This window comes from Penicillium expansum (genome assembly GCF_000769745.1).
Source record: "Penicillium expansum strain MD-8 chromosome Unknown contig254, whole genome shotgun sequence".
NCBI lineage: Eukaryota > Fungi > Ascomycota > Eurotiomycetes > Eurotiales > Aspergillaceae > Penicillium > Penicillium expansum.
In genome coordinates this window covers 37706-53980 of record NW_015971250.1, presented here as the reverse complement: position 1 = coordinate 53980, position 16275 = coordinate 37706, and the positions used below count along the sequence as shown (strand labels likewise).

Genomic DNA, 16275 nt, shown 5'->3' with positions numbered 1-16275 from the left:
GCAAAAACAGCACCAGGCTGGAAAAAGAAACAAGAGATAGGAATCTGTTAAAAAAAGAAAAAAAGAGTGGATAAGATTGAAAGATGAAAGAGAAGAGAGAGGAGAACAATAATGGAAAAGGAGGAAAAGTGGCAGATACGCAGTGGAGTCCGGCCCCCCCCCCTGGAAATGGACGGTCTCGATTCTTTTGGAAAATAAGGAAATTAAAGAAATTTCAATGTTGAAATTAGTGGAAGTTGATCCGAATATTAGTTATATTAATATACTGGATAATAATCTTAAACTGTTTAAATTACTTTATTTCTTTTCCCATTGAAAAACATAAGAACAATACTCTGTACAAATGTCCTCGATCTGTGAATCTATAAATATCCGGTCCTATCTTAGTCACCTCCGCTTTGTCCACATCTATGTCTCAGGCCATGCGAGTACGACATATAACTATATTCCTGATGCCTCAATCACATCTAAGCGGCACGTGTAGTAGATATATCTATAGATCTTTATACTACCTAATCAGTACCACACCTATAGATGTATACTACCGGTAATACTGACGTTTCTCACCTATAATGACCGCCACAGATATGTTAAGAGAGCTGTATAGACCCTGAGACCCTGTAATTTTTATAACTAAGGAATTATGGGAATGGTAGTGTATAATGGTGTAATTGACATTTGGTAGGGGCACGGGATGGCGAGACTTTTAACCAATTAGGGCTTTAAGTAGGGGTTAACCATATAATGCACTAAAAAATATATAGGCCTCATCTAGAGCCGGGGATGGAAAAAAAAAGAACTAAACCCAACCCGATGAACGGATGGCCTTGACTGTGCCATAGGTCCGCTATTGGTGAAAGGATCATCGCGTTGAGGCTCTATAAGTGTATGCTTATTTTGCCGAATTTGTATATGTATGTTTCTGCGCATACACTCTCGCGTTGGTGACCTGTTCATGTTAGCTAACACACAGCGCCATATAATTAAATTCATGAGCAACTCAAGCCTAATCCCAACAAGTTAGCAGTCCATATGCTGCTTCTACATAGTCAACCACAGTTTGCGGGGGCGAAGAATCTGGGGTAAATTAGCGCATTCCAATTGAGTAAACAATTGAAGGAATTCAAAGAATGAGGAGTACCATATAGATATTTTACCATACGGATGCGATCTGGTGACGGCTGATCTAGGAGCCGGGGGATAGCTTTGCTTCCGCCATCTTAGAACGTATTAAATTCCCAGCTTGAACGAGCCGCATATCATATTTCCTCGGATCTACAGAAGTAAACTTGATAATCAATGGCCTTACATATGTATTTTGTAGGTTGAACCTTCCATGCGTATGTTAAACCTAGGAATATCCCATCTGTGCTATTTAAGATAGAAAAAAAAAAAACCGTACGCCCAAATCAGAGGTATCATAGAGGAAAAAAGCAACAGTAACATCAACAGCCAGAGGCATTACACTTCTCCGGCTCATCTCCAGGATACCACCTGGAACAAGCCCTTTTAACAAGTCTCCCCTCTATATCTCCCCCTCTCTCCCCTGCCTAACAACCTCCGCCCTCCTAACCTCCCTTTCAACATCCTCAATTCTCCCCTCCCACTCAGCCCAGCACTCCCCACTTCCAACAAGCCCAACATCATACCAGCGCTGGAGCACACGCGCCGTACGCACCCGCAGCTCCGAGATCTCAGCCGCCTGTTCGCTCTGCGTCTGCGCAAGCCGGTCTAGCTGTGGCTGTAGGTTGATCAGTGCTGCAGAGCTCTGCGCGTCCGGCACGGGGAGGTCGTTTAGTGATGTAAGGCGTGAGGCGGTTTCAGGGAAGGCGGTAGCGTAGGAGAGAACTATTGAGGCTAGGGTTTGGGTTGTGAGGCCTTCGGGGATTTGGTGGGGTGGTGTTGTTTGGAAGAGATCTGGGTTGCGATCGTCTGATTGGGGTTGTGTTAGTATGAGATTGAATGGGATGGTTTGGGATAGATATATTAAGGGCCCATTATGCGAATATCAGGAACCGGAATTCACATAGGGAGAAGGTAAGAGATGATGGGGTCATGTTGTGATAGTGATGCGGGTGTAAATAACGTTAACACTGGTTACATACGGAGTTGTAGAACGTCCCGTATGGCTGGGACACTTCGACTAAGCCGTTCTAATTCTGATTCTAGCCGTGCAAGTCGGCGGGAGACTGTCTCGTCGAGGGATGCGGGCTTTTCGGGCGTGGTAGGGACGCCAGTCCAGTCTGTGGCGCCGGTGATAAGGTAGGTGAGGCGGCGTAGGCGCGCCTCGAGGAGTTCGATGGTGGCTCCGGCCACTGCGTCGCTTTCAAGAACCATGGTCTGTGGATATTAAAGATCAATCGGGGCAATTGCGAGGGAAGTTGACAGAGAAAGGGTATCAGGAGCTTGGTGAGGTGCAAACATGGCAAAATGTGGGGACAAGCTTATCAGCTACAAAAAATGTACTTGGACCTTGGGAGGTTTCTACATACTAGATCCGCACTTGGGAGTCAAGGGTCCATTGCAAGTTTATCATTTGGTATATGGCCGAAGCTTGACATCGATCTACAGTATCTACATATGTGTCCATCATTAAGTCATTATTCGTAGGCTTCCCCGTATGCTTCGTTCAATGTTAGTTTACATGCTCAAGATGATGTGACATGTCCTCATCATCTGCATTGTTCCACCCTGAAACTGCTTGCGAGGAAGTGGGCGCCGTAGAGTTGGGTGCGGCGACACGATGACCCAAGAGACTTGTTCCACCCTTCTCCTGCATCTCTTGGCTGGGCTTTGGCTCGTCGTCGAACCCGGAGACCTCATAGTCAAAAACATTCACCTGTGTGGCCTTCTCTGACATTTCAGGCTGCTGTTCTTTGTGCTTAGTTTCCGCGTTGTTCGACTCCGCCCAGGAATCTTCCTGGTCACTAAAGATGATGGTAGGGGTATTCTCGAATTCACCCGCAAAAGCATCGTTGTCTCTGTTCACGAAGCCCTGCTTTCAGTTAGTCAAAAACCCTATAACTATATGACAAAGACTGTGCATCTTACCTGAAGCTGAGATGGCGCAGGATGAACTTGTGCATTCACTGCATTCTCGCTCGCATAAACGAGTAAGACTGAACTCCACTCTTCACGGGCGGCTTGGAGTACTTCAATCTCCTGAACTTTCCGAGCAGTGTATCCAACAACTTCGCCGTCCTGGGTGGATGCAGTGCTGCCTTGGGCTTTTAGTTTGTCGGCTTGTCGGGTCTTTCCATCTTCCGCCGAGAAGCTGATGCGCCACCACTGGTAGTCATTGCTGTTTTCAGCGTCCGAGTCCATATCCATCAAGTGTCCTGGGGAAATCGTTTTGGAATTCGATAAAACATAAGTCACATGTGGTTCAGTGCATACACCTCGTAGCGTATACTTGTGGACAGGGGGCTCGGAAGGTGCTTTGGGAGGTTCTGTAAGTGTCTTTGATATCTCACGGAGAGACTCCATGGCACTCTGCTTTCTAAGTTCAAGTTCTGCGCTCGTATTATTAGCCAACAGTATGAGCATGGTAGCAACGGCTGTCTTTACCTTTGAGCTTGGCTTCTATGTTTGTAGCAATTGCTCTCAATTCCTCTGCGACTCGCATCGTCTCCGGACCTACCGCCCCGGAGCTAGACTGGTCAGACTCGCTCACTTGCTCCGGCGCAACTATTGGCACCGCCTGAGCAGCTTGCTCAAGGAGTTCAGTGATTGTCGAGCTGCCCACGGGCTCCCGTGGGATGGTATAGCGATTTATGAGTTGTTCGAGTTTCAACACATCTCCCTGTATCTGCTGTCGTTCTGCACGGAATTCACGAGCGAAATCTCGGCAGCTGCTAAGATACCGATCTGGATAGAACACAGAATGAATATCCACACCCACGGGGTTTGGTTTCTGAAGAGCATCGAGTCTAATGACTAGCACCTCTGCTAAGTGTTCAAGCCATGCATCGTCAAGCTCGCTCCCCGGTCTGTCAGACCATAAAGCCGAATCTAAAACGTCATAGAGCGTTTGGTCATTGTCCTGCTCAACCGGAGGCTCAAAAGTGAAGAGCTCCTTGCTTTCGTGCTCAGAAATGTCGTGCCAAGGTTCTTTCTTGTATGCATGTGACGTGAATATGGTTGCTAGTGGATTTTCAGGATCTGCCTGAATGGCTGCCCCATGCCATGCTTCCAAAAACCTGGTGACGATCTCCTCCGAATCTGCCGATAAGGATGACATGCTATTGATCTTTGCTAAGCTGTCACTGCTGCCAAAAGCACGTTTCGTGGTATCCATAAAGGCCATCAGCCGCTGGGTCTCATGAATGATATCATCCCAGTCGCTATCTCCAGTCTTGCCATCATTCACCGTGACAATCTTGGGAAGGTTAATCGTTTGCCCGTTCCACCACTGCGACTCATGGCCGTAGTCAAACAGCGGTTTGTTCCGCAAGAGCAACGCTTCTCGTGCGAGGGGAATACTATGGAGAATTGTCAAGAGCCCTCCCAGGTAAATGCCGTTAGGGTTCGGGCGGATGAACGCAGGCTCGCCCTCCACTCTTTTGCGGTCTTCTGGATCTGGGCTAATCATGACTTCTTCGGATGATGTGTTGAATAGGGTCATCGCCCAGGCACCTTCTTCGTAGTGATCTCGGGTTGCTTTGTTGAATTGTGGCTGTTTATGCAACGTCACCCCGGTTTCCTGCTGTCCTATTTCCGAGTTCAATGACATAGCAACTGCCTGCTGCAATTCCTTTTCCTCGCGTTCCGCCAAACTGAGACCTTGTCCGGAACCTTCTGTATGGTCAAATAACCGCAAATTAGCATACCTCTTTCAGTTGAAATGAAAAGATTGTGATACCTTTCGGAGCGATCGCGACAGAATCTTGATATCCAGTATTTTGTTCCGGGTCGCGTATATCTGTTCGGGAAGGAGGGCGAGTGGGTGGTGCTGTCGCTGGCATTGGTGGCGCATTGTCCTGTTGGGCAAAATCCCATGCTGGGCGGGGTATGTTAATTTCCAAACCGAATTCGCATAAGAGAGGATAATCTTACAAGAGCCTCTGTTGTCATTCCAGTAGCTAGTTATCGGCTTTGAGATGTCAGATCATAGCCAGGAGTCGTTGCGCAGCGCCAAATTTACCTTTAGCTGAGACCCTGTCGGATCTTCGAAGTACGCGTTGATCGCTTTCTGTGAGTCGAGATTGTTTCCCTGTACACATCAAAATTAGCTCCGAGATTGTTTATCGGCCAGGTGACACTCTCCTACCTTCAAGAAGGCGATGGCTTGCTCGCGTGTTGTGCTTGTGAAGCTGACGAAGCTGGTGATAGCTTCCTCGGTCGGTTCGGAGGCCATGTTGTCTGGTTCTGCGCTAAAATTGAAAATCACTAGATCAATGTACAAGCATGACAATGCAGAAAGCAAAGAGAACAAATTAAATGAAGGCAGAACGTAGATGGGAAAGAGAAAGAGAAAGACAAAGTGTCGCAACGGAGCTTCCCCACCACATGACGCCAAGCGTCATTCCACTATTTACGTCTCTTTGTACTTTTCCTTGAACTTCTCCTTCCACTCCCCTGATTTTTCACTTCTTTGAGCCTGAAATACACTTGCTTTGATATTCTCGAGCATTTCTTTCAGTTCTTGATCTGTTCCTAGTTTAACAAGGCGCATCCTTCACTTTCAAAATAGAGATATATATATATAATATATTTTGAGAACATTGTCTCTCTTTCAAGTGGCCTACTCCCGGTCTTTACACCACAATACTTTTCATAGTTGAAACAAAGCAGCGTATAATAGTACAATAGCACTCGGACTGTGTGAGTCGAAGCGAGCGAGTATAAATACCTTCTCTTCCACGCCAGATAATCACTCATCACAACAACAAAACATTCATCATCCAGCATCCAACATTTCACTCCAACTTTCAACTTTACAAACCTCGATAAATTATTATATTCTATAGCAATCACAATGGCCCCAACACGCAACAAGGCAAGCAAGAAGGCCAAGACGGTAAAAGCCCCCAAGACCATCAACAAGAAGGCCACCAACAAGAAGGCTGCAAACAAGAAGACCGCCAACAAGAAGACCGCCAACAAGAAGACCGCCAATAAGAAAACCGCCAATAAGAAGACCGCCAACAGGAAGACTGCCAGCAAGGCTCCCCTTCCTCCTGTCGATATTAACAAACTTTTCCCACCCTGGGGCTCTGAAGAGGCGCTGAACCAGACGGCAAACAAGGAAGCTACTGATATCATTTTAGCCGTGTACCATGACATTAATGTCTACTGCAACCTTGAGAGACTTGCGAAAGAGAAAGTTTGCGGTTCTCTCGAGACGTTCTACAACCTGCTTTTCTTCACAGAAGGATTCGTGGAGCGGGAAATCGGCTACTACATCTCCTGCGTGGAATCCTTCAAGGCGGAACATGGTGAGTTCCAACCTGTCACACCTAACAGCAGATTCTTAGAGTTTGTTACTGCACTCGGATGGAAGATGTTTGCTATCTGTTCCCATGCCGAAGCATTCCGACGAGGTATCAAAGAAGCCGACGATAGGACCTGGGCGTGCCTGCTCGAGAAGATTCAGGAAAATTTCTTGAGTATTGAACTTTATGCACACAGCCGTACTCTGAAGTGGCGTAACATTCTCTGGGCCCATCAGGGTTATCCCATCCTAGGCCTGCCAGATATGAAGGCCGAAATTGAGGCATACATGGCCTGGAAAGTCGACCACCCCCACCACACCGTCATCACGCTCGACGGCAAATTGAAGGAGCCCACATACAAGGGCAAGTTACAGCAGCACATTAACGAGAGTATCTATGATCCCAAGAAGTGGCGTGGTCGAAAACAAGACCCGACGCTTCGCCATATGCCCAACGGTAGTTCGACCAACGTTGGACGCGAATGCGCTCTATGTGGTAGTCCCATTTCTTGTGATTGCCGCTTGACATCTCGCGCAGGAGAACTAGTTGAGCTGAGAGAATACCCCAATACCGGTACTGGTGTTCGAGCGTTGACGAGATTCATGCGCGGTGATATTCTCGATATATTTATGGGCGAGCTTCTTCCCAATTCCGTAGAGGAGGTCTATCCTCTGACACAAAGCGAGGATAAAATCGATGCAAAGCCCGGTATAGCCCGCAATTTGTGCACAATTTGCCCCCATCAGCTTGGCAACTGGACCCGTTATATCAGCCACTCGTGCCGGCCTTCGACGCAGTTCACGACTCGGACCATTGGAGACCGAGTTGTGTGCACGGTTGAGGCCGTTCGTGATATTCTGCCATTTGAAGAGATCACTGTTGGCTATGGTGATAGGTACTGGAGCTCTACAGACTATGATTGTCTATGCGGGCACTGTGATGGTTCTGGGACCGAGTAGGAATAGGCTAATCCTCTGATAGGTTATACATTTTGCTTTTTGGAGTTGAGAACTGATCTTGATAGCAAAGCATTGAATAGACCTTTGATTCAATTTATTTTAGCGCATTAATGTAGGAAATACGTAGTGTCCACTAGTACAAAGGTGATAGGGTGAATGATGTAGTTGCTCGGGATCCCCGCAGTTTTGGGCGTGCGGGGAAAGCTATGCTTCCCGCGGACCTGCTCCGCCCTTGCCATCTTTAATTCCTGTTCCAAACTCTTTTGTTTTGAAATCTTTAGCTGCTACCTATTGCAGTGCCCTATTCGGTCGATACAGTCAATCGCAGCCCTCAGGTGGAGTCATGAGACATTGGTCAAACAAGCATTGAAATAAGAACATGAGCTACAGCGGGATTTTCACGGGGCTTGGCCTAAGAGGCCGTACATCCTGTCGGAAGTCTGTGTTTGGACGAAAGAGAGTCCTTCAGCAAGCATTCTTGGTCAAGAGAGGACTACTGACAGAGAGCTATGCGCGGGGGCCATCAGGTGTAAGTATTCTCTTAAGAACCACTCGGACCTAAAACGATTGATTTGAAGCAATATTTATCTGACTATATTGCTTTCGATATAGCCTCCCTTGATTGAGTCCACAGTTGGGGACCATTTCGCCAAGGTTGTTGCGGAATGCGGAGACAGAACAGCGTGAGAATAGCGACGTAAGATCGGTCAATTGAGACTCGAGATACTAATTATTCTATATAGTGTTATCTCGAGACATCAGAATGATCGAGCAACCTATGCCTCCCTAGACGCAAGAAGTAATGCTCTCGCCCGGGGGCTAGAATCGGTGGGCGTTGGGAAGGGGGAGCGGGTTGGAGTCATGCTTGGGAACTCGATGGAATATGCTGTGGTACGCTGGGTGTCTGTGGAAATATTGATGAGGAAAAGAATGAGGCTAATACTCGTGACCAGGCGACGTACGCGTTATTCAAACTTGGTGCCATTTTGGTAAGTCAGCCCGCTCATTATGGTAGGCGACATCGTGTCTAATAATCTGATAGGTTCCGCTGAATCCGTCTTTCAATACTGCACAAGTGATTGCGGCCCTGGGTCACCTGCAATCAAGTCACCTTTTAATCAGCACAGAGTCCAATCTGCCCCGAAAAAAACCACGCAGCAATGTTCCCTTACTCGATGACCTTGTTGAGGACCTTCACAAGTCAAACTTGGAGTCCGCATTAGTCCCTTCTCTGAAGAATATCTTTATGATCGACAACTCTGAAGGCCGCGTGGATATATCTTCCTATAAAAGCTTGACCCCGTATGCATCAATTATGTCCCAACTTAATGCAGACCGCCGTCCGCTTCCTCCTCGAAATCTCTCGCCGGACGAAACTGTGAATATCCAGTTCACGTCGGGAACCACATCAATGCCCAAGGCAGCATGCCTCACCCATCGCTCTATCTTGAATAACGGATCTCAGATCGGTGATCGCATGCTTCTCACGCCGAATGATATTGTCTGTTGCCCACCGCCGCTGTTTCATTGCTTCGGCGGGATATTAGGCTATATGGCGACAGCAACCCACGGCTCAGCCATCGTCTTCCCCAGTGAATCTTTCAATGCCCGTGCTGCATTAGAGGCTGTCCAAGAAGAGAAATGTACTGCGCTGCACGGTGTACCGACAATGTTCCTCGAGGAGCTGAGCATGATCGAGATGGGAGAAATCTCAAACGAGGGATTCCAGCATCTTCGCACGGGCATCGCTGCTGGAAGCAGTATTCCTTCCGAGATAATGAAAAAGCTGCACAAGGTACTGAATCTGACCGAATTGACAATCTGTTATGGAATGACGGAAACAAGCCCCGTCTCGGCCATGACAACGACAGACGATCCCATTGATAAGCGGATCTACTCTGTCGGAAAGCTCATGCCACATGTCGAGGCAAAGATCGTGGACCCCGTGGACAAGAAAAATATCCTACCTATAGAGAGACGGGGTGAGTTGGCAGTGAGTGGGTACCTGCTGATGAAAGAATACTGGGCCGATCCAGAAAAGACTGCGGAGGTGATGATTCCAGATGACTCTGGCAAGGTATGGATGCATGTGAGTCGGATATTCTATTCTTTGCCTCAAGTAAAGTTGTTTTTCTCTGACGCCGTGGTTTCAGACTGGAGATGAAGCTTCTATGTCACCAGATGGATATATCACTATCACTGGGCGGATCAAAGATCTGATCATCCGCGGTGGCGAAAATATACACCCCCTAGAGATCGAAAATTGCCTGTTAGCCAATGATGGCGTTGCAGATGTGTCTGTCGTCGGTATCCCGGACGTGAGATATGGCGAGGCAGTGGCTGCTTTCGTTGTTCCTCGGGACCATGACTCAAAAACACTTACTGCTGAGGATATTCAGCAATGGGTGCGTGAAAAGCTTAGCAACCATCTTAGTAAGTCATACCCCAGACCTCATAGAACTGCTACATTGTTTTCCATCATTTTCAGCTGGTCTTCGATCATCCTAACAATTGTCCTACGGACTGAGCTGATGTTTTACTTGCTTATAGTTCCGAAGCATGTCTTCTTTTTGGGCCCCTTGGAGCCTTTCCCCAAGACAGCAAGTGGAAAAATCCAGAAGTTCAAGCTCAGGGAGAAGGCCATTGCACTTTTGGCCAAAAGCGCTGCATGAATAGCGAGTATCTAAGGCTGAGGCTTGACCTTGCATAGATTCTAAGTGGACAACTGCCTGGTATCTCTGTGCATACTGATTTGTTCAAGTCTCATTGCTCATTAGATAGAATTATCATATAGTCATGGGAAGCTAAATTACGAGCTTGAGTAGATACATCCATACCATTTGTCTTGAGCATTGCCACAAATGAATCAAAGTTTATGCATAAAAGACTAGCCAAAAAAACGTCACGAGGCTACATAAGCGGCTGACTATTCTTGTTTAATATCATACAAGGAAGCCCGGTGACTAACCGAGTAGTGTATTCATCTGAAGTGAACCTTTGATTGTCAGAAATGAACAACAGACAAGGCTCATTAGCAAGAGCCGTAGCTGAATGGCACGAATTCAGGGATGTCGTAACAACAGAGGGTTGTAACGACGGTGTCAGTCTGAGCGCCTGGTGTCTCTCAGGATAGCAGCTCGTAGCAACCAGCGGCCGTTGCAAACACTTGGGGTCATGCCGACTGCCACATCTCAACGGCAACACGAAGCTGTGGATGGGGTAGGAGGGTAGGAGACTTGAAAGCAGTGTCAAGCCCCTCTTTTGGCCGCTCGAGGGCGGGATATTTCAGACATAGCCGAGTAATGTCAGATAGACTACCACGAGCGATATCATACCATCACATATAGCCAGCGAGCGAACTTCGCTGTAGCTAGCCCAAAATCTCAGGAACATGTGCAACAAGTTTTTCTAAATCTAGAAATCCTGAATTCCTGTTTCACCCTGGAGATTTGGGCGAGCATCGTCCCCGCGTGTGCCGTCAACCACCCATTCAGGCTCCTCATCCTCGAAATACTGGTCTTGCTCATCCGTGTGATCATCGTAATCGTCATTTTGATCAACGGTCTTGTAATCGAAATCAGAGTCATTGCCCTGCATGAAACGCAATCCCATCTCCCACCGCCAGAGTCGCTCGCCTTCTTCCTTATTCGGGGGTATTTCATCACGGTCCTCGGCGAGGATTTCCCCATCTGGACCGCGAGTGTAGCTCATCATGGCGTTAGGGTCCGGGTGTGAGATCGCATCCATCTTAGCTTCAGACCGCATGAGGTCAGTTTCTAGGACACCTGAGAACCCCTTCGCTCGCCCCTCGGCCTCTCTTTCTTGCGTTGTCTGGAATCGGCGGATGAGGCGATCGTATAGTAACGGGTCTGTGGGGAATTCGAGCAGGATTAGCATTGTGTTCTTTTTTTTTTTTTGCTTCTGTATGCAAAGCCAGCTGGCACCAGCAATAAATCAGGCCAGATAATGTGTAAAATAATCAACTGGCAATGGGAGAGAAGAGAGCAGGCGGACCGGCTAGCTCAAGCCCCGCCGAGAAGTATTCTGGATGCAAGTCCAGATACCGCTTGCGACGGTTTTTGACTGTGACAGCTGTTTGTGCGCTGGACGCATCTTTGGACGTAAATCCAGAATCCTTGGGGAAATGTGGCATCTTTGGTGTGTTTCAAAGTGTGGAGGTGGAGAGAAGAAGGAAGTTGGGAACGCGGAGCTCGGCGGCAAAAGTGCCTTCATCTCCGCAATAACTTTTCTTCTCGTTGAAGATTATCTTGATATGTGTCTGTTTTGAACGTGTAAGTCAAGGATCTGATTCATAGTAACTTTTCATTATTCATTGGGTGTCTATTGCAATAAGGAGGGGGAAAGCAGACAAGGACACAGTTTCAGATTGCTAACAAGCTTGCAGATGCGCTATCTTGGTTAATTCCCCTTATATCCAGAACTGCATCAGCTGGAAATCATGTCTTTCCAGGACATGTTGCAGCACATTGATGCCCGCCGGTTCACTACCGGTGTGGTTTTGCTGATCCTGCTTGCCTTCTACTCGCCCCTTTCAAAGCTTGTCTTGTCTCCAACATATGGATCATTCCCCGCGCATATCTTCCATAGTTTTGGAGTGGCCATCTCCGGCGGAGTCGGATGGCTACTGAAAGATAAGATCCTCAAGCGCCTGGGTCGTCTCGGTGGTTTCATGCTCCCTGTGTTGGCATTCTGGGTTCCGACTCTCCAGTACTTCATCAAGCAGCAAAGCTCTAAGATTGGCAACCCCACAGGCCCAGTGATCACGGAGCTTTGTGGTTACTATCCTTTGGTGCTGTTGACTGTCGCCTATGCCGGAAAGCAAATACAGACTGCTTTGAGACTCGAGGCGCAGGGCGACGTGATCGCTGAGCATGTGCCCTTGATAGGTACATATATTTTCTATTCGGCTGGCGATCACATTGCCCAATATATTCTTTCATGGATTGTTGGTACTTCGGTCTTTTTCACCAGAGTCGGCATGCAAATGCTCCTCGCTGCCGCTTACGCTGCGCTCATCCCGTCAAAATGGCTAGTCCTGGCCATTCCCTCTATAATTTTCTCGGTGACCTCAAACGTCCATTTCGCTGGAATTAGTGGTGTCAATTCTGCAATTGAGCACGAAGGGTACGCTCTCTTGGCACGACAGGAAGCCTACACAGGATACATCTCTGTTTTGGAAAACCTGAATGACGGATTCCGCGTTATGCGTTGCGATCACAGTCTGCTCGGTGGACAGTGGACCAGGCTGGCACCAGGCTACCGGCCTGAGGTGGAAGATCCTATCTATGCAATCTTCGCCATGCTCGAGGCTGTCCGTCTAGTTGAGCCGGATCATGGTATTCCCCGCGTTGACGCCGACAGCAAGGCGCTGGTCATGTAAGAATCATGGAAAAGCATCAATCATCCAATTTACTGACAAGAAACAGTGGTCTTGGAATCGGCACCACACCCTCTGCGCTCATCAAACATGGTATTGAAACTACCATTGTCGAAATTGACCCTGTTGTGCACAAGTTCGCCACTCAGTATTTCAACCTTCCGCCCAACCACATTCCCGTCATTGAAGACGCCGTAAAATTCGTCAAGAAGGCAGAGTCTTCCCCCAATACACCCCAGTATGACTACATTGTCCACGATGTATTCACCGGAGGCGCTGAGCCCGCCGAACTCTTCACATACGAGTTCCTGTCAGGCCTCTACTCGCTCCTCAAGGAAGACGGTGCCATTGCCATTGTGAGTCATACCAAACAACAAGCCCTCCATTTAACCACACAACTAACGAATAAACCCCAGAACTACGCCGGTGACTTGACCCTTTATCCAACCGGTCTCGTCGTACGCACCATCAAGGCCGTCTTCCCATCTTGCCGCATCTTCCGCGAAGAACCCGCCGGAGAGGACGAAGATACTGACTTCACCAACATGGTTCTGTTCTGCAAGAAGAGCTCCGACGCACCGATTCAATTCCGTGACCCTGTCCCGGCGGACTTCCTGCGCAGCAAGTCTCGTGAAAGCTATCTTGTTCCCAAGCACGAACTGGACCCTGCCATCTTTGCCTCTTGGCCCAAGGCTGGCAGATCGCTTCTGTGGGCGAAGGAGGTCGGAAGATTGTACAAGTACCAGGATCGCAGTGCGCTCAAGCACTGGTCTATTATGCGCAAGGTTCTGCCTGATGCCGTGTGGGAGAACTGGTGAATGTTGAAAGGGAGCTGAGTGATATTCGATCTTCGAATATCACTCTTGCTCTGGCTCTTATCTTGTCTTTATATGTCAGGTCTGTATGGTACCAAATAATAGTAAAATAGACTACAAAAAAAAATCTTTTAGTTTACTAAGAAGCATTTTGATGCTGTGCTTTACATTTATAACTTCAGCAGGAAGCATGTACTACCGAGAAGATATTTAGAATAATTCAAATCACAGACATCATATTGGTATCATTATCTAACACCTGCCAAAAAGCCATGGGACCTCCCTCCACTGATAGAGTAATAACAGAGTGACTGTCTCCCCTCCACAGTCAAAGGTCTCCCAAGAGCTCTTTCATCTCCATATATCAAATCACCCAGCCCATCGCCAGGAGCGAGAGTTCCGGCCTCTGTATTATGTACGCACAAAGAACTAAAATACAGTGAGAAAAGAATGAATCAAGCCGAGGGGCTGCCACGGGGACTGGAAGCAGGTTTCTTGACGAGGCCAGCGAAGAAGTTCGCTAGGGCTTGATTGTGGGCTTTCTCATCATTGCCGCCGGTGCCTGCATATGGGCTTTCTTTCTTTAGGGTTCGACTAGCCTCGCGGTCCTGGGGGTAATGTTTAGCTATGTCCTGGGTTGGGGAGGGCGATGACGCCGCGCCGGTCGGGTGCTTACCCGAAGTTTCTTCAACATATCATCGGCATCCACTTGGATTCCGCCCATGTTGAACTGTACAGGGCCGATGTGATCGTTGACCTTGCCTTCGTCGGCCATGGGAGACATCTCCAGTTGGGGGGTTGGCTGATTTGAATTCTCCTTCTCATCCTTGGCTTTGAGTTCTTCCAGTTTCTCCACTTGGGCTGCAAAGAAGTCTTGGAGGTCGGTGGTCTCGATTTCGATCTTGGTCGTGTTGCCGTGGAGGTTGGCTATGCCTCGTTTAGGATCGTTGATCGTCCGTTCGAACATGGTCACCGCACTTGTGCCTTCTTCTGCTAGGCCATTCTCGCTCTGCTGGTTGTCGTCGGTTGATTGATAGATTGACTCAGGAGGGTCTTGGATCTCAATTGACCACGCTGTCGATACTCCCTCCATGTCAAATCCTTCCCGAATAATTCGAATCTTACCCCACGAGTCCCAGTTGGCTGGCACCAGGATCTTGTCTCGGTCGATCACATTATGTTTTAATGATTCTCTTTTCAAAAGAGAGTGTATGCCCAGAGAAGAATGAATCAGGCCCTGAAGAGAGTTTGCAAGGAATGGGGTAGTATAGATGAGCGATGCGCCGTCTGTCTGGTGTCAGAAAAGAGCCTAAAATGGCCGAATTCAGGGTAACAAAGTCCTTACGCTTCAGTAGAATTGTTCTGAGGAACTGGAGAACGAAATCGAACTGCTCTTCATGCCATCCGTGATCTTTCTCCAATTTCTCGATCTTATCCGCCTGATCGAGGAGTCAAGTCAGCAACATTTTACCAGCAATTGATTTCCAGACAATGGTTTACGTACCCCTTGACAGACAACACACATTGGAATTCCGAGGCCCTCATCCCATTCACCGGGTCCTAGAGGTATTGTGACCGGGCCGCTTGAGTTTGACATGCCGCCCGCAGCCGCAGAGCTGGGATCAATTCCTCTTTTGCGATCGCGCCACTCAGTCATGGTCTCTTCCATAACGAATTTGGTTTCATCATCAAGCGAAACGAGCACAGAACGTAGCAGGCGGGTCCATTCTCTTAGCCTCCGAACCCACGTCCAAGGGTCTGACCAGTCCATCAGGATGACAACCAGTGTTTCCGGGACGGACTTGGGGGTCAGAAGTGGTTTGAGGAGTGGTGCGAATGACGGAGAAGGCTCGGACAGAAGGTAGGCAGAGACACGGGCCAGAGTATCTGTGCGAGAAGAGCATTAGCATAGCCAAAGCTAGTAAAAGGTGTGTTTTCCCATATACCTTCTTTATCGGCATCGAGGACATCTCGATATGTGTATCCAAGCGCAAACTGATTGGCGATTGGTGGTGTTTTCCCTTTAACTTTCCGTTTGTCGTTTGCTAAGCTGAGGTCTGCAGACGTGTCCGCGGAAAAAGTATCTAGAAATTCCCTTTGGCTGTCCGGCGTGCCACCTATCATCGAGCTATCAGCAACATGTCCAAGAATTGAAAGACGGGGCCAGCAATGAGGATGAGCAGGACTGGAATGCTCAGAGAAGAGTGATACTAACCTAGCACTAGCAAGTTCTTCTCAGGCAAGCGCTTGCCGTTGGCAACAGTATCTAATAGAGAGGACCAAATGTTCTTCTTCGAGCCATCTTTGCTAGTTGGCCGACTGCTCGTTCCGGCCGCCTTCGACCCAGGATTCGGACTGGAGGACATCGTGTCTAGTCCCACCATGCCTCAAAGGGCATTCACCCTTCCAAATGTCTGTCTCTACCGTAGCACAGCGGAAATATTGTGCGCGTGGAAATGTGGAGGCGGAGGGGGAGAAAGGCGAAGCAGCGTCGCGGGTCAGGGGGATCCCGAGGGAGATGGATAAATGTAGGCCCCGGTGAAACAACCCTACTTGCGAAAGGATTTCAGATTGCAAGTCACAAAAAAAAGAGGAAGGTCTTTTTCTGGCACGTTGAGCAGGGGGCTAGTTTGCGTTATAAAGGTGCGTCTCCGTAAACAAGTGATTAT

At 48.2% G+C, this 16275-nt stretch overlaps 5 protein-coding genes across 5 annotated transcripts; 2 read left to right on the top strand and 3 right to left on the bottom strand.

Annotated features, from left to right (window-relative positions):
• Positions 1-1525: 1525 nt before the first annotated feature.
• PEX2_072730 (uncharacterized protein) lies at positions 1526-5356 on the bottom strand (the record flags this gene model as incomplete). Its single annotated transcript, XM_016744543.1, has 9 exons — positions 1526-1932; positions 2106-2340; positions 2645-2995; positions 3052-3512; positions 3568-4797; positions 4862-4999; positions 5056-5092; positions 5144-5212; positions 5270-5356. The coding sequence occupies 9 exons, from the start codon at positions 5354-5356 to the stop codon at positions 1526-1528; spliced, it is 3015 nt and encodes a 1004-aa protein (XP_016600514.1).
• Positions 5357-5977: 621 nt separating this feature from the next.
• On the top strand, positions 5978-10065 carry PEX2_072720 (uncharacterized protein; the record flags this gene model as incomplete). Its single annotated transcript, XM_016744542.1, has 8 exons — positions 5978-7329; positions 7784-7922; positions 8006-8076; positions 8137-8284; positions 8347-8382; positions 8436-9482; positions 9547-9826; positions 9944-10065. The coding sequence occupies 8 exons, from the start codon at positions 5978-5980 to the stop codon at positions 10063-10065; spliced, it is 3195 nt and encodes a 1064-aa protein (XP_016600513.1).
• Positions 10066-10807: 742 nt separating this feature from the next.
• On the bottom strand, positions 10808-11546 carry PEX2_072710 (uncharacterized protein; the record flags this gene model as incomplete). The annotated part of the gene is made up of 2 exons (XM_016744541.1): positions 10808-11262; positions 11408-11546. The coding sequence occupies 2 exons, from the start codon at positions 11544-11546 to the stop codon at positions 10808-10810; spliced, it is 594 nt and encodes a 197-aa protein (XP_016600512.1).
• A 306-nt stretch (positions 11547-11852) lies between these two features.
• PEX2_072700 (spermidine synthase) lies at positions 11853-13609 on the top strand (the record flags this gene model as incomplete). Its single annotated transcript, XM_016744540.1, has 3 exons — positions 11853-12790; positions 12841-13147; positions 13208-13609. 3 exons carry the CDS (start codon positions 11853-11855, stop codon positions 13607-13609), a joined length of 1647 nt encoding a protein of 548 aa, XP_016600511.1.
• A 452-nt stretch (positions 13610-14061) lies between these two features.
• PEX2_072690 (dynein family protein) lies at positions 14062-15972 on the bottom strand (the record flags this gene model as incomplete). The annotated part of the gene is made up of 6 exons (XM_016744539.1): positions 14062-14214; positions 14283-14893; positions 14952-15045; positions 15111-15493; positions 15553-15723; positions 15822-15972. The coding sequence occupies 6 exons, from the start codon at positions 15970-15972 to the stop codon at positions 14062-14064; spliced, it is 1563 nt and encodes a 520-aa protein (XP_016600510.1).
• Positions 15973-16275: the final 303 nt, after the last annotated feature.